Source organism: Scomber japonicus, chromosome 9 (assembly GCF_027409825.1).
Source record: "Scomber japonicus isolate fScoJap1 chromosome 9, fScoJap1.pri, whole genome shotgun sequence".
NCBI classification, from domain to species: domain Eukaryota; kingdom Metazoa; phylum Chordata; class Actinopteri; order Scombriformes; family Scombridae; genus Scomber; species Scomber japonicus.
This window is the reverse complement of record NC_070586.1, coordinates 25,999,516-26,017,267: the sequence shown is the minus strand read 5'-3', so window position 1 is coordinate 26,017,267 and position 17,752 is coordinate 25,999,516. Positions and strand designations below refer to the sequence as shown.

General features: G+C 38.4%; 1 protein-coding gene across 2 annotated transcripts; it reads left to right on the top strand.

Moving 5' to 3' along the window:
• Positions 1–1,480: 1,480 nt before the first annotated feature.
• skic3 (SKI3 subunit of superkiller complex) lies at positions 1,481–17,282 on the top strand. 2 transcript variants are annotated; one of them, XM_053324817.1, is made up of 41 exons: positions 1,481–1,499; positions 1,889–1,989; positions 2,088–2,231; positions 2,497–2,588; positions 2,715–2,790; positions 2,880–3,026; positions 3,246–3,344; positions 3,467–3,575; positions 3,757–3,897; positions 4,061–4,159; positions 4,417–4,541; positions 5,810–5,896; positions 6,103–6,206; positions 6,311–6,437; positions 6,608–6,787; positions 6,941–7,065; positions 7,304–7,554; positions 7,679–7,781; positions 7,916–8,098; positions 8,352–8,499; positions 8,586–8,664; positions 9,415–9,476; positions 9,566–9,622; positions 9,715–9,783; positions 10,116–10,190; positions 10,439–10,580; positions 10,686–10,779; positions 10,974–11,051; positions 11,183–11,307; positions 11,393–11,516; positions 12,086–12,310; positions 12,514–12,586; positions 12,738–12,791; positions 12,972–13,083; positions 13,369–13,497; positions 13,611–13,735; positions 13,900–14,067; positions 15,213–15,365; positions 15,966–16,096; positions 16,796–16,925; positions 17,143–17,282. In XM_053324817.1, the coding sequence occupies exons 2-41, from the start codon at positions 1,897–1,899 to the stop codon at positions 17,218–17,220; spliced, it is 4,716 nt and encodes a 1,571-aa protein (XP_053180792.1). In that variant the 5' UTR covers positions 1,481–1,499; positions 1,889–1,896; the 3' UTR covers positions 17,221–17,282. The 2 variants fall into 2 exon arrangements, with proteins under 2 accessions (XP_053180792.1, XP_053180794.1); XM_053324819.1 differs by lacking the exons at positions 1,481–1,499; positions 1,889–1,989; positions 2,088–2,231; ... (1 more) ...; positions 2,715–2,790; positions 2,880–3,026 and having other exon boundaries at positions 3,253–3,344; positions 3,436–3,575.
• Positions 17,283–17,752: the final 470 nt, after the last annotated feature.

The window sequence follows — 17,752 nt, the reverse complement described above, 5'->3', positions numbered from 1 at the left end:
ACAATGTTAGATATAGCAAACACACTCTGTTTTTAAAGTAATGTACCTTTTAAGTTTATGGATCTGGTAAAATTTCATATACCACAAATAATTTATAAAGCAAGAAATAATCTACTACCAGGTAACATACAAAGAAATGTTTTTCAACAGAAAGAGGGGTTATAATTTGAGGCTGTGAAGAGTATGTGCTAAAACACAAACATAAGTTTGTGGGTAAGTACAAACATAAATTCAAGAAGACAAAGAGGTAAGAGGTATACGGATGAAGAAGGGTTGTGCAATCTGTTAAAGTTCTATTTTATTGACACAGTGGATATTTGAGTTTAACACAGAATTGGCAAAGTTGTTTTTAAATTGTATATATGAGTTTATGGTTGAGTAAAAGAGAAAGAAAAGGTTGGGTAGAAATAAGTAAGTGTATACTTCTTAATTTAATTTTATTTATTTATTTCTCCACAGGGACAATGTACATTATTATACATATTCAGAGAGCTAAAAATGTAAATGCACCCAATTGCAGCCAAGGGCTGATTTCCATTGGTAGTCCCCCCCCCCCCCTGCCAGATGTTACCGGTTATCGTCCAGAGACACGTTAAAATGGTATTGCACATTTCATGTTGCTTCCAGTACATCGTCTGCAAACATTTGTATATGTGTATTTTTGCAAGCTGTTGGCAAATCATTAATGTACAGTGAAAAAAGTATTGGCCCTAGGATCGAACCTTGTGGGACACCTACAGAGCAAGTAAGAAAGGAAGACCTGACCCCCTCGATAACAACACACTATTTCCTGTTAGATATGATTGTATCCATATGATCACCTGTTCTGAAAAGTTAAAAAGAGTTTATTAAGTAACACTTTATGATCTACTGTATCAAACGCCCTTTTCAAGTCCAGGAACACTGCACCAACACATGCTGACTTGTCGAGAGACTGAACTCCTACTCTTTTTTGCACATATATTTAATTTGTGTTGTCAATGACAATTTGTTTATTGAGACTGTTGTATAGAAGTATTGTTAATTTCATCATAGTGTTATTCTTGTTTTGTTTAATCAGTTTTGTATTAATATATGTTCAAAATAAAAATAGACAAAGTCAATAAATATTTTGATTAATATGGCATAACATATATTTTGATTTTTGCACGTTGTTATTTTCACTGTTCTTGACTGCAAACGTTTGTACTCAGCCTACCTTTTCAGCTGTGGAAAGTAAGTCTTATAAGTACGATTTTGAGGTACATCAGTATTTCCATTTATGCTACTTTTTACACTGGAGTGTGGAGAGAGTACAAAGCAGGACATGTCTGGTCAGCTTTCTACAGAGAACAGGTTTCAAGTGGAAAATCTGGCTGAAGAAGTCGTCGTCACTTCTTTGTCGGTTTCTTCTGTCTGAACTCACTCGAACTGTAAGGGAGTCTTATTTTGAAAAGGCTGCCTCTCTCGCACTTCCGGGTCATGGACCGCAACTGCAGAGCAACTTGTCAACGTAAACAGTGAGTGGCCCAATTTTTCTACACATATACTCAGCCCACGGAGCTAAATGCAAGGCAAACGTGCTCAACTATCTCTATAAAAAGTTTGTTATCTATTTCTAAAGGTTTGAAACGAATTGTCATTTTAAAATGACATGGTTTAGAGGCTCCAACAAGCTAACACTTAGCTTAATGCTAAATATGTTAGTTTGCTGTCAAGTCATCTGTCATCATCACCAAGTCATATCACCACTTCTCAGTAAAACCTTTGCAGTTTAGATACATGCATATATAAGTTAGCGTTGGTAAACTCAAACTTCGTTCAGATTATCAGTATTTTACGATTTGATTTAGTCGATATGGGCAACAGTTATGATTTGTCATTGTATTTTGTTCTTTTGATCACTCAGATAATCTCATGATGTCTAGTAAAGAGGTGAAAACCGCTCTGAAAAGTGCCAGAGAGGCTATAAAAAACAAAGAGTTCAAAGAGGCTTTGAAACACTGCAAGGTAAGGCATCTCATATTCAGATGCTGATGAAAGTGAAGACCATTACTTCTACAGTGATATTGTGCAGTTGACTTTGCTCTTTTTAATGTGGTTTTCAGGCCGTTTTGAAACTTGAGAAGAACAATTACAATGCATGGGTGTTCATTGGTTTGGCAGCCAGTGAACTCGAACAACCAGATCAGGCACAGACAGCCTATAAGAAGGCGGTGGAGCTCGAGCCTGAGCAGCTACTGGCATGGCAGGTAATATGGGAAATGTAGTGGTCCATGCTTGCTGACATTTCAAGGCATTCACTGTGTTATGTTACCATAAGCAATTCATTTACTGATAATGTGTGTTTGATATGTGTTTAGCTGAAATGATAGCAGTTCAATTATAAATGGTGCCATTGGAGAGCATAATCCTTAAAAAATGTGTCCATCTTTAGCGAGGATATCGCACATTATACTACATTTCTGCCCAGGCCCAGTAATTATGTAACAGATCAGTAATGCATTGGTGTTTTAGGGCTTGTCAAATCTTTATGAGAAGACTGATCAGTGGGATTTCAAAGCTGAGCTTTCTAACGTCTATCAGAAGCTGGTTGAGCTGTATGCAAGGTAAGATATACATTAACTTTTATTACTATTTTACCAGTATTTCCACCTCCTATCATTTGAACAAAGTGTTGTAGTTTAGACAGATTTTGTGATGTTACTGATTCTCATTATGTTCTCCATCCACAGCTCTGACAAAACCAAATGTTATGAGATCATCAAAAAGCTGTCAGATATCTACCAGTCTGACAAAGAATATTCAGAGGTACGTAAGTTTAACATGTGTAAAAGTGCACAGTGTGTTCAATGTACTTTTCCACACACATTGTAAGGCATTTGTATGTGTGCACATAGTTGGCGAAGGTTTGGCAGCAGCTCATTCAACTGAAGGAGGAAGAGGGTGTGGACAAGAAAGAGTTACTGCAGCTATGGCAACAGATGACCCATCTCCTGTCAGAGTGCCTTAATGAGGAAGAGCAAGACAATGAAACTCAAAACCATGTAAGACTTTACCTGGTATCTACTTATACTCATGCTTGTACACTCTTCAACACATAAGAGTCCATTATTAATCCACTTGTTCAAAACCCTACAGTTAGTTTGCCATATGTTGTGGTAGTCATAAGCTTCAGTTTTTCCTGCACGAATATAAAACACCTAATAATACTTGTTCACTATACTGTCTGACTGTTGGTCTCTGTTTGTATTTTTGTTTATCAGTTAATCACAGCATTTGAGAAGGCCATGGTACTCATGGATCCTGTGCCAGGAGAAGAGCACAGGAAGACCTCAGCTGACTATGTCAAATGTCTTTCTAAAGTAAGTTCATCTTCTCTGATGTTTGTATGCCCTTTCACCATAGATAGGATGCTCATACAGTATAAAAATAGGCTTGTTTCTCCTTAAATAGGCTGATTATTCTCAATCTGCTTTTGCTGTAGCTTCCACAAGAAGAAGCGAAAATGAAAGAGGCATGTGAGTCCATGCTATCTCTCTACCCCACCCAGAGTTATCCTCTTGAAATCCTTTGTTCTCACTACCTCAAAACAGGTAAGAGTTAAGTTGTCTTGCTAAGTTTAAAATTTAAGTTCAAAGTGGTTGATTTACAGATATTCAAGAGTTTTTCATGAAGTGCCACTCTCAGACATTGAGGGAAGTATTTTGCCTTTACATAAGGTGTGTCAGAAAATAGCAGAGGTAATCTTAGTACATGCTGTGTTTTCATTTGAAGGTATCCAGGATGAGGACTCATTCAGCTGTTTTTCCCGGCTCCTTGATCTGGCCCCTAACAGTGGGTTAGGTCACTTGGGTCTCGGCACCAAAGCACTCAAAGAGTGCAGGTATAAAGATGCCATTAAGGATCTTGCACAAGGTTAGTTTGCTTTTGAACAAGTAATGCATTCTGCTCTTAGTATAAAAGGCACCATAATACTTTATATTGAGACATTGAGACAATTAATGACAATCGCTGTAATTTGATTTTGAAGTTGGAATTGATACTAACTGCTGTTGATCTGTCTTTTTTTATTTACTAGGGTTGAAGAAAATGAGCTCCAGTACAGGATGGTACAATTTGGCTCAGGCTCAGCTCAACATGCATAGATACTCAGACAGTGCTACATCATGCTCCCAAGGTATTTTTTTTTGTCTGTTGTAAATCACTGTAGACATGCAAATGATCTCACACCAGCGTCTAATTACTGTCCCAAAATGAGCTAATCAAAAGAATATGACATGTCATCATGACTTCATCAAGAATTCATAAAAAAAAAAAAAAAAAATTGTGATTGAAACAAGAATGATAACCACCATCTTTAAAGGGCAGCTGTGTTTTTTTTCCCCTCTGAAGCAGATACTGAACTTCAGTGTGTGTCTGCTTGTGCCTCATTAGGTTTGACAGTGTGTGTTTCGGGAGATGTGGAGCAAAAGGTTGGACTGCTAAAGCTGAGGCTTGAGGCTTCAGTCAGGAGTGGAGGGGAGAAGGCTGCAGACCAGGCTTTGGAGACATTTTCACAGGTAATCAGTGACATATCTACTCATAGATCCATACAAATTTACTGATACTTTTCAATGTTTCCCACAGAATTTTGAGAGACTATGGTGGTTGGACCTGAGTCCGACTCTCTAGAGGGGTTGGAGGTTATATCTACACTGCAAAATTAATCTATGCTTATATCTATAGCCCTACTTATAGCTCTTTCATGCAGCCATATCTAACATGTCATCTTCTCTATATTTCCCCCATTTAAATTGCGTAGCCTATGGCAAAGATTTTAGATCGTATAGCGCTCTAGAATATTTGCTCTCAGGTGTATTGATACATTTTGGTTCAAAATGAATTATGTGTTTGTGACGAGAGCAATCACCAGACTACAGCAAAGAAAGAACAATCGTTGCTTCGTTTTTTCTTTTTCTTCACCTGTAATTCTACTGTGGTGACACACACTCACACAAGCAGGGGGGAAGGGGGGGGGGTGGTGGTCAGAGAAGCAGCTTAGAATTACTAGGGCAGACTACTAAACAAGAGATGAGGGTTTTCCAGCATGTTGACATTTTACATTTGCAGGCAGGGAGTGATGCTTTTTATATGTTCTTGAAGATTTAAATGTCAGTGCTGGGGGGTGTTGACGTGTGAAGGAAAAGATCAAATTGAGAAAACAAACATGCTGTCTGGGGAGGGGGACAATCTCCTCTACTTGATTTTTGATTTGACTAATAAAACTACTATACTACTGTTACTTCTAGTTATTAAAACCGCTGCTCTTGCTGCCATTAAGACCACTGCTGTGGCTACTATGACAGCTCTTGTAGTTGCTTACCGACAACTCACAGATTCCATTTAGTTGCTCTTTTTATGCATTTCTTTTTATTTACATATTGCATAGAGAATGAAAACATGGAATTATTCATCAGCAGCTGCAGAGCAAGAGTTTTGACGGTGTTGTCTAAAAGTGTGTGAGAGTGATTGTTTACAATACTGAGATGGACCAACATCAGTTTATCAGTTCAATTAAGGACACTAAGGACTTTATTAAGGACACTGCTTATGGGGGGTTCATATCACAAATCCAGCATATCTAGCATCTTGTATGTACATTATATTTAAATGTTCTGTTGAGTTTGTTAGGCACCAAGAAATTCGGCAGTTCAAAGTTGTTTGTTTTTTTGTTATTCTTTAGTATGGAGATGTAGTCACAATCATGAACATATATTTGTAGTGCTACGGAATGTCAAAGGAAATGTCATGTGTATGTCTTTCTTTTTTTTTTTTTTTTTTTTTTTAGATCCCTAATGCTGCCAAAGATCCAGTTCTAGTCTCTCTTAAAGGACGTGCATACCTTAACAAAGGACAGGTTGATCAAGCACTTAAGGTGAAGTCATTTTTACCTTTTCAGTTCTGTGAAAGTGTAAAAAATGTCACGTTTATGATGTGATACAATAGGAAAGACAATATTGCAACAAATAAATAATTTAAAACATATCCAACTTTTGATGTGATTCCTGGGTGTGATGAATATCTGTGTTGTATTAGATCAATGATATATTGTTGAAAACTAAATTATTATATGTTCCATAGGTGTCATCGGAGCTGTTGGCCTCTGATCCAAATCTGGCCCAGGGGTTGGCACTAAGAGGACTGGTACACTTAGCTGAAGGCCAGCAGCAGCAGGCGGAACAGAGGTAACAAATTGTGTTTCTCTTTTTGTCATTGTTTCCGTCCATCTTGGCAAAAGAGGCCACGGTTTGGGTTCCACATTGAACATCTTGCTGTTTTTTTGACGTAGTTTCCTAAAGGCGGCAGGCCAAAGCCCAGACTGTGGAGAGTATTATTTATTGCTGGGACGACTCTACTGGGACATGGGAGAAGAGACCCGTAAAGACCGTGGCAAAGTACACACACACTTGCTCAAGGTTAGTACAAATATTGATTTGATTGAAATGTTTTTATAGGTAAGTGGAATTGTATTTCAAAACACTATGTAACCATTATTTTAAAAATGTAATCTCCAAAATATTTATGGTCCATTCTATGAAAGATCAGGTTTTTATCTTGGGCTAAAAACCTTATTTGTCCATTTCAGGCTGCAAAGTTGGACCCACACCTTGGTTGTGTATTCCGCTACCTTGGACATTATTATCGGGAGGTGGCAAATGACCATGGCCGGGCACGAGGTTGTTATAAGAAGGCCTTTGATTTAGACAATGATGATGCTGAGTCTGGAGCTGCCTCAGTGGATCTCAGTATGGCATATGAGGATATGGTAAGTGGGGGGAAAAAAATCCAAAATGTACAAAGTTGTCAACTGCAATGTTGACACTTTATGGTGTTTCCTAACAGTTTGTAACCTTCTCATGCTCTTCCCCTCCTTGTCCTCCTTTTGTATCGTCCTCTTCTTCTCCTCTAAATTCTATAGGACACTGCCTTAGCAATACTTCAGTCAGTGATAGAGAAGGCCACTCCAGGCTCGGCTAAATGGGCCTGGATGAGACGAGGGCTTTACTATCTGAAGGTTGGGCAACATCAACAGGCTGTTGCTGAGTAAGAATTTCAAATCTGAGACAGTAAAATATATTATAATATATAATATAATATAATATGTAATTAGCCTACTGTTTGTAATTTTTAACATCATTCAAGATTCAATATTAATTTTATTGTAATTTCACTGAGTATTTGCATACTCACCAGTGCATTTAAAAAAAAGGAATAAATAGGTACTAAAAATGATCATACATATCATAATAAGCATTTTTGATCATGTATTTTATGTTTATAGTCTGCAGGCAGCTCTGAGAGCAGACCCTGAGGACTGGGTATGTTGGGAGTGTTTAGGTGAGGCCTACCTAAACCGCCGTAGTTTCACAGCAGCTCTGAAGGCCTTCGGTAAGGCCCATCAGCTTCAACCCTCCTCCATCTATAGTGTCTACCAGGCTGCTGCAATCAAACAGACGTTGGGCAAGTTCAAAGAGGCGGTTGCAGAGTACTTGCAGATCACAGCACAGCAGGATTATGTTCCTGCTCTTAAAGGTACGTGTTTGTCATTATATCTGATGCTTGCATTTCATATAGTATAATGTTATGTACTTTATTGCATATCTGTCTTTTCACTGAAGCTGGACATTTAATTAGATTTGCATGATTTGTTGTTCAGGTCTTGGGGAGTGCCAGCTCTCTTTGGCAAAAAGTTTAATGGAGGATTCCAGAGATGGTGGAGCCATTGACCTCATTCAGCAAGCAATACAGAACCTTTTCAAGTAATGAGTAGAAGTTTATTTAACTTGTAAATGTGGAAATCTTGAAGCTTTGCTTGGATTTATTTTACTACACAATCAGACAGATGGATTTCACATTTCATCTATCTATCCTCTCATAATTCTGTGCTCCCCAGAGCTGCAGAGCTACGTCCAGATCTCTCCTGTTTGTGGAAGCTTTTGGGAGATGCCTGCACCGCAGTCAGCACAGTGTCTCCAAACAGAGCCCAGGTTCAAGTGCCAGCCCCACTAGCTGGTGTAGACACCAAGACCCAGAGCCACATGATGGATCAAGCCCAAACTGTCAAAGTTGGTGAGAGGTATGATGTCAAACAGGCACAGACATTTTAGAGCTCTCTGTAGCTTTTCTACTCAGTTTAATCCCCCATCTTTAACATCAGTGAGAGAACATTATTTGACTTGGCACTGTTATTAAAAAGTTTACACTGTATAGTTTTAATGGTATACTTTAATGGCTTACTTCTGATTGTTGACCTTGAATACAAAGCCTTCCCTTGCTGTCTGTCATTAGTATCCAAATACTGAACATTAAGTGTGTTTTTTTGTTTACAGGTGCTATGCTCGTGCCTTGAAGCTAATGCCTGAGGTCCCCAGTCTTTGGTATGACCTTGGACTCAACTATTATCACCAGGCTTGCCTTTTCTGCCCTACAGAGGTAGACCAGAACTCTCCATCGCTGCTCCTAGAGAAAGCCGAGCAGGTAACTCACATAATCCAACGCAACAGCAATTTTCTATGATTTGATCCCAGAAAAGTTATTTTAAGATGTTTTCCCTCTCTTTTCAGTGTTTGAAAAAGGCTATCATGATGGACAGTGAGAATCATTACTTCTGGAATTCCCTGGGAGTCATTTCCATGAGCAAAGGTATGCTACCAGATTGCACTTGTGCCACCAACATTTAATTGAAAAACACCCACATGATGACCTGAATTAATTTATTTGTAAACATTTCATAGTGAAATAAAAATGTTCCACAAATATTTTAGAAAGTTATATTATTTTATCAGCTTTGAAAAAAATGATTTCAGTTATTTCATTCCTTCCTTTTTTATATCTTCTTTTAGAATGAAAGCCATGAGAGCCGTCTACTGTAGCAATTGCTTTCTAGTCAGACTGCTGCAATACTCATTATAGTGCTCAGTGAGAATGGTGACCTCTCAACAATACATTACTTTCACCTTGCTGCATGAAATACTCAAGTGATTACTCTTGGTGAAATGCAATACACATTCATTTATTAGACAGACAGAAAATGCATAGCCTAATTATCTTTTCAGATCTGATTAGTTTTTGTCAAACTAATCAATTGGATATATAATCATCATTCATTAAACCAGCATTTTCAAGTTGATATTTGTAGTTGAGTTCATAGGACTTGGTTTTACAACCCTGTATTGTAATTGGCATCATTCCTTGAGTGGGGGTAAATGTTTCAGTGGGGTCATCAGGTGGGCACCCTCCTTTCTTGGTGTTTGGTTATCAGGCCCATGCAGCAACAAAACTTCTGGAAGATCCATACTGTTATTACTGTTAATAATTGTAGTATACTATTGTGTGTCAGTGATAGAGGAATTAATGCCTTTTTATCTTGTCACTTTCTTTCTGTCACATCAGGTCTTGAAAACTTTGCTTTGGCTCAACATTGCTTCATCAAGTCCATACAAGTTGAATCAAGTGTAAGCACTGCACATTTAATCAGGTGATTAATGTTATTCCCAGAAAATATTTACTTGTTTTTATGAGATTTTGTAATATTTCTTTATAGAATGTTGTTGCCTGGACCAACCTTGGTACCATGTATCTGAAGAAGGACAATATAGAGGTGTGTGTTAAACCGTTTTTATACATATTCTTTTTGTTTCTATCTTAGTTGGTGGATACTTTCTTTGTTAAAATCTGATTTTATTTTCATAGCTTGCACATGAGGCCTTTAAGATTGCCCAGTCCCTTGAGCCGCTGTATGTCAACTGCTGGATCGGACAGGTATTCAACCCATCTTTTATTACATACACATTTATGTCCCATATATGTATACACATAAGACAATTGATCTGACATTATGACCAACAAGAAGGATAATTTGGTAAGACAACCAAGATAATTTGATTAACTTGTGCGATACAATTGTTCCACAGTGTTAAGGAATTGTAGAGACATTTTGTAATGCAAGGATTTCTAGTTAAGAAATACTTTGTTTGAGTCCAGAACTGGATTTCATTCAGTTGATTAACATGCATATGAATACAGAGTACACATTTTTTTGATCTCTTCATCTTCTCCTAAATTCTGGTTATGTATCTTTGTCCTCTCACCAGGCGCTGATAGCAGAGAGAGTGGGAAGCTATGACACCATGGATCTTTTCAGGCACACCACTGAACTCAGCACACATGTACGTGACCTCCTACTACAAGTTGCTTTTGTAATAACCAGTCATTAGATGGCTAATTACAGTTTAATCTCTGCATCACCTTTCTTACTCTGTTGAATGTTCAGTTCAAGGCTGTTTGCTACTAGTAAGGAATTTGACACGATACCACTATGAAGAAAATGGCTTTCTTCCTACTTTGTCAGACTTCATTCCTTGCCTTTCACTCCCTCTTCATCTACATCTCTCTATCACTCACCTTCCCTCGGCAGATGGAGGGAGTGAAAGGTTATGCCTACTGGGTGTGTTCCACCCTGCTGGATAAGAGCAACCGAGACTCTGAACTGTACCGCTACAACATAGTCCAGATGAACGCCATCTCTGCTGCTCAGGTGGCACTCAGCAAGTATACAGGTACAGAAGTTCATGTTTATGTACATGCATATCCATGGTGGTATTTGGATCATGTGTTAGAGACTGATCTTGTGCTACATGTAATTTCCTTTGCATCTTTTTCAGAGAGGATCCAGTCTGATCCAGATTCCTTCATTATGCTTGGTTACCTGAATGAGCATCTACAGCTGAAGAGACAGGCCTTACAGGCTTACCAAAGGTGTCTGTCTAAATTATACTGATTGACCCTGTATACTCACAGATTTTACCTCAAATGCATGAAAGACGTACTGCTATTTCATCTATAAGAAAGCCAATTACTTAATAATAAGAAGAAGAGGAAGACAAACTAAACTAATGTTTTTTTTTTTTTACTCTTTAATTTTGTATTTAATCTGAACTCTCTTTTTTCAGAGCTGTTGAGCTGCTTCAGTCGATGTCCTCCACAGAACAGCTAGCTTTTGCTCAGGGAAGCTATGGTCGTGCTCTCTGGTAACAAATATCTGTCTCATTATCATTTTCCTTCAACATTTTTGGCAAAGAATTTCAACCAAACTACTTAATTACATATTATTTCACCATGAAACACATAATCAGCATGCTTCAAAATCCCTTCCTCCCAGCATCTCAGGTCAGTGTGAAGAGGCTGTGCATATTTATAAATCCACACCACTGCAGGAGCTCAGTGATCTGGCTGGGCTGGCTCTGGCCTACTGCAAAGCAGGACTCATATCAGAAAGCGTAAATGGTGAGGAGCCACACTTAAATCAGAGACAGCATATGCATGTACATGCCCTGGTGGCAGAGAATAAACTGTTTTGTATGTTCTTTAGCCTATGAGCGTGCCCTGGCTATGGCTACCAGTGAAAAGGAGAAGGCCTATATCTTGACAGCTCTGGCATTACTGCAGCACCGGCAGGGTAACATAGACTCAGCCAAGACTCTGCTGTTTAAATGGTGAGTCCTTATGCTGGCAGTTTTGTATGATTATGTCCTTTTGCATTGACCCAAAAAGTGTTCTTTACAATACTGATAACATTTGTTCAAAGTATATTGTACAATTTTAGATTGAACTCAAGTAAAATTGATTAGTGTATTTTTCCTTATCAGTCCTTTCTCAACCTGCAAAGACTTGACACTTACTAGAGATAGATAAATCATGTTTATTTTATTACTTTTTATTTGTTGAAGTTGTTAATTTTTGGACTGTTTTGAAAAGTGTGAAATTGCGTCACAAGCAGTCATGGCAGAATATCAAAGCCACAAGAAAAGATATTTCCTGAAACCAATCCTGTGACTATGGTAGTTTCTTGCATCAAAAAGCTTGAGAGTTTGCTAATGCTGTTTAACAGCAAACTGTCATGTTTTAGATGTGTGATTTTTGCAAAATCACAAATTTGCCAAAGAAAATCTTTCAAAAGAGCTGTAGTTCTCAACTGCATTGCTACATAATGATAATGTGATGATAATGCTTCTATTGTACTTGCTTGAAAGCTAAATGTATTTTGTCTGTTTGACTTCAACAGTTCAATGTTAAAGGAGCCAATCTCGGAGTCTCTGCTGTGTTTATGTGCCCTTGGATTAGTGAACAATGATACTACACTAGCTACTGCTGCCCTGTCTGAGCTGTTAAAGCAAGGCTCATCCTCTGGGAGTGTTGTAGAACAGCGATGTCTACTCACCTGCACTTTGCTGGCCCTGCAGGGCAACTACAGTGCAGTGCAAAGAGAAGCTTCGAGAGCGGTACACAGGTAAAATGTCCAAATCAGTACTCACCTAACATTATGTTCACCTAACATTATGTTCATTGATTGTCATGATAAATGCTTAGGCGGAGAACATTATTAAATGACAGTATTTTATCAGCATCTATTGACAGCTGACAAATAACCACACAAGTATCTGTATGTTTTTAACACATTGGTGTAATTAATGCTGTATGTCTTATTTATAGCAATCCAGGTAACGCATCTTTGTGGGCCCTGCTGTCCAGAGTGGTACCACAGTACTACCCCAGGAAGGCAAATGTAAGTCTGCACACACACACACACACACACACCTCCCCCAGAAAATTTATTATACTGAAACACACTTTTAACTGAACAGCCTTATTGTGCTGTAGTGCTGCCGTATATTTCCAGTGGAAGTTTTCATGGTTTAGTCCGCTGTGTATTTCAGGGTGGAGCGATGGCTGGCCATGTTGCCTGTCTTTCCAGTATGACCCAAGGAAAGGTAAAATAATGGCTATATATTTGTAATATGTTGAAATAGCTTAGCGTGTCCTCTTATTTTTTTTACACTTTCTTTCACTTTATTAATCTAATTTTCTGGCTAAATTTGAGATTATATATTTTATATAAGTTTTATTGCTTGTGTTTGTAAAATAAACAGAGATGATTTGTGTGCCTGCAGAGGGCGTTGTTGTACAGTGGAGTGAACCAGCTGGCTAGTGGTAGACACTCTGGAGAACACAAGCACAGGAATGCACTGAAGACTATGCAGAAAGCTGTGATGCTTTGTCCTGGTAGATATACACAAACATGCTGAACTACATCACATATATACTTTTTTACACCACCACATCTTTACAATTCAATCTTGAAGAAGTCATTTCTACCATTCTCTAATTCAGGTGAGATAGTGTGTCATGAAATATTGTTTCTGGGTTGATTTGATTTCTCTCTCTCTCTCTCATTCTTCCACATATTAATGTTGCTCATATGTATAGTAAAATAAATTTTTGCAGCTTCGTCAGATGATCATAAAGCTAGTCGGTGTGATCTGAGTCTCACCTCTCTTTTGCTTTCAGATGATCCAGCAACATGGGCAGGATTAATTGCTGCCTGTCACACAGAAAACACTTCCTGTTACCTCTCTGGCTCTGCTCCTTGCAGAAAAGGCCTGGAGCAAACCCTAATGTCTGTGGTTTCTGAAAAAGGTGTGTGTGTGTGTGTGTGTGTGTGTGCTGTTGGTTTTATGATGGTTTTCACCGCATTTACTATATAATGTATTTGTTTGAGTACACGGCTGACATGCTTTTCTGCATCCTAGTACGTACTGTAGAGGAGATAGAGCGCCCTCTAGCCCAGTCTTTGGAAGGCTGGGTACTACAACAAGCAGTGACTGGTCTCATGCTTGGAGGACAGCTAGAACAGGCAGAAGCTCTCTGCTCACAGGTGAGATATGATCACATGCACACTTTATGTACTTTTATAGACAGTACATAAACAATGCATCAACAATGCACTTAGTAATAAAATAATAGAATTTAAGTTATCCATCTGAGCCCCCTCCCCACTTTCAGTGTTGTTTTTCTTATGCTCTTCTTGCTTTTCCCCAGGTGCTAAATGTTTCTCCAGAACACCCAGCAGTTATGTTGTCACTGAGACAAGTACAGTGTCAGCGTCTCCTTGTGGGTAATGATGGTGGTACTGTCCTCCCAGAGTCTGTGCTGGAGCAGCTCAGCAACACTGTGATGATGAACCCCACCAACCTTGGGGCATGGCATGTAAGTGGATAGTCCATCATAAGAAACGATGGACAGTAGCTCCTTAATTTCAAGCTCCAGTTGTTTAATGGTACAAAATTTTCAACGGAAATAAAAAAAACAACCAACCAAAACAAACTGCTAGACTGTAGGGCTTGAAAATATATTATAATTAATGTATATTATAATTAACTTTCCTTTTACTCGTCAGCTTTTTAGCACTTTTTATTACATTCATGAGCCAGATGCAACATAATTTTGTTCTGCTGTGCACTTGTCCTGTGTATACTCTGAATGACAGTAAAGTTAATCATGGATCATGATTGTCTCAGTCTTGGCTAGTCACTCATTTAAATGCTTACATCATGTTGTGTTATAATGATAAATTGGCTTCTTTTCCTAACCACAAACAGACATGTCCTCCTGCTTCCACTGAGACATTAGCCTAAAGACCATTTCTGTCCCCTGCCGTCTCAGACAGCTGCACTTGCAAGCAGCAGAGAAGCCACATTATCTCCTCTTTAGCTTTGAACATATTGTCAGATTGTAGCTTAATTTGGTAAATGACAACAAATGCTATAATATCAAGTGTGGAGATAGAAATGCATAATATCACAATGTTATAGTCAGTTCTATATAAACGTAATTATTATAATTACTGTTGACTGTATGATAATTCAGTAATAATATAATTTATATTATTACTGAATTATCATACAGTCAACAGTTTCATGTAGTGACAGCAAATCATTATCCATGGCATCTTTATAGGTCCTTATATCATGGATAAAATGTGGAATTTGTTGTTGCTGCAAGAAATAAAGTTGAAATTTTGTTTTGTTTTTGTTATCATAAGAATGTTGTATTGAGAAGTCATTGTATCATGTATTCAGTTTTTGTATTTTTGTACCAATAGCTTTATATTTGCTTTAGCTCAATATTGACAGTGGATTATTTTTTCTCAGTGATTATCAGATCTAAGCCCATGAATGATTTAATGTGTTCTCATATTCTTCACGGCTCCTAACCTTTCCTTATCTCCTATTGGCTCCAACAATCTTTGTGCTCCTCTATGCTTCACCTTTTTTTATTTCCTCTCCCTCCCATACCGTTGTAATTTTCTCATCCTCACTCATCTTATTGCTCTCTTACTCTCCTTCTCTCAGTGGCTGGCAGATGTGTATCGTAGCCAGGGCCTGCTTGTTCAGGCAGTCATGGTTTACAGACAGAGTCTGCAAATTGCCTCACAGCTTGGCCTGCACAGCTGCCAAGTAACGAGCCTGCTTCGACTAGCTCTGCTAGCTCTAGGACCCTGTATGGTAAGTTTCTATATTAGGTTAATTAAGTACAGAATTTACAGCACATCATCACATATCTCTATGCTACAATACTGTGGCCAGAAATAAGCACATTTTAGAAATTACAAATGTAATAGTGTTGCTGGATGGAGGTTTAACTTAGTGCTGTGTAACAATACAAACACAGCTTTTCTATTTTGTCCTACAAGTAATGATGGTTATTAGCTATTTAAACTGATGACAGGCTCTCTATAGGAACACGTGGGGTAGACCTACATATTACTAAGCACACATAGTCACTACAGCAGTGATTTGAAACCGCATAGCCAGAGGCTGCCTTTGTCTACATCACCTTCATATTACAGTAGAAGAGATGAGACATCTGTGAATGTGTAGCAGTCAAGGCCATGTGGAAATACAAACAAGATAAGAAACTGCCTGAGTAATTCAACTGATTCAAGCAGATATGGTTTGTGCTCAAAGACCATTTTTTTTAGAAAACTGGAGGTGATTTTTTTTGAAGACCTGCACTATCTCTGTTATTGCAAATTTAGCAGATGTTTGTTGTATGGTTCTCCCAGCTAGTTTTACCCTTAACCCAGTGTGGCTCTGACCTCTCAGGCAGGTGTCCCAGGAAATGACTGGAAGGACCTTGTTTTAGAAGCCACTACAGAGGTCTTGAAGCTGGGTTCGTGCCCTATGGCCCTCCTCTTCCAGGCCCTGCTCCAGTATGTTACCAAGATGACTGCGAGGTAGGTGCTTCTCCCTGTGCTCTGTTCCCACTGCTCGAGCTAGTATGCAAATGCAGGCTGCAAGTGTGTGTGTGTTGATTTTCCATTGATATGAATATTCACAGGATTCTTGAAACTTCAGATTTATGCATCCATCTGTCTTTTCAAGGTGTTAGTACTTTTGGAACTGCTGAGCAATTTACAAAGCAAAGTTACCCTGTTCTGGCATATTAGCCTTCTGTTGGTAACCAGCCTGCCAAGAGGTTTAATTAGAGTGTAACATTCATTCAGAATGATGAGAACAAACACGTCAATCATCAACTGGCTAAAGTCCTTGAGAGATGCTGCAGGAAATCCCCCTGTGCCAAGCTTAATCACTGTATCAAGAAGCAATTTCAGAGACATGGTTTTCTTTATTTATGGGAGAAAAGAAAAGAGAAGATTCAATCCATACCAACAGGTGTACTATATATTTCCCAAATGGCACATTTATGCCAGCTAATTTCAATTGGACAACAAACCAGATCTGCAGCAGTCCCATGCTCTATTTTTTCAAGAGCATCTGTGTAGCTGTCATTGACATTAACACAGGCAGCACAAAAAGGAATCGTGTCCTCTCGTCTCATACAGTTTCCACTCATAAATCTAGAACATGTTTTTATTAGCAAAAGACAGGTCTCATTTTAAACCTTTGCCCTTTTCTGTGTGTGTCCTCTGCAGGGACACCAGGCGATTGTTGGAGAAGCTGGTATATGTCTCCTCTCAAGACTTCCCAGTGACTGTCGTGCAGGTGGCCAGCTGGTACCTCCTCAGACACCTGCATGCCAAAAATGATGAGGAGCTACTGAATGTGAGCACACAGCTGTCTCATACCTACACCAGAACCAGATAGAAACCTTTTTAGTGATTGTGAATATTAATTTAAAATGCGTTTCAAACCATGACTTCTCTGGAAACACCATTAGTGCACAAATACAATTGCATTTCCTCACTTTTAAATGATCTCTGTGCTGGTTGTTTGCTTTGATCAAAACTTAAAGATAAATGTATTGTCCTCTTTTTTGCAGGTCCTTGTGGAGCATGCCAAAATGTATGGAGATCAAAGACTGCTGAAGTTTCATGCACAGCTTGTTTCTTCATCCTGAATGCTGAAAGTCTACAATGAAATCTTTCTAAAATCATGTACTGTAGCTATGCATTTATCCCACTGGCTCAACCTAACTCTAAATTAGCTCTTCATTCATAAAAAATGATAGCAAACTGGACATTATTATATAAGATAGATAACTTTATTGGCATTACATAATTCCTTGGCATGACATGATTCAGGTATAAGGAGACCAAATCAATTCAGTAAATCAAAATCATGATTGTAATATTTCAAAATGCAAGTGCAGGCTGGAATAAAGTCATTTTGCTCAATACACCAAGATTGTCTCATCTTCATTGCACATAATCCTAATATACACACTGAGAATATAAAGCTAATACAGCAGAAATTTGAACATTATAGTTGAACTTAAATTACTTATCTACACTACTTAAATTCCTGAGTACGTCTTAACCTCACAGATCCTTAACACATGTTCAGCTGTAAAATGTTCCTGATTCCAAATATTGATTTCATTCTGAGTTTCAACCCTAACCCTAACCCTAACCCTTCTCCGTTCACATGGA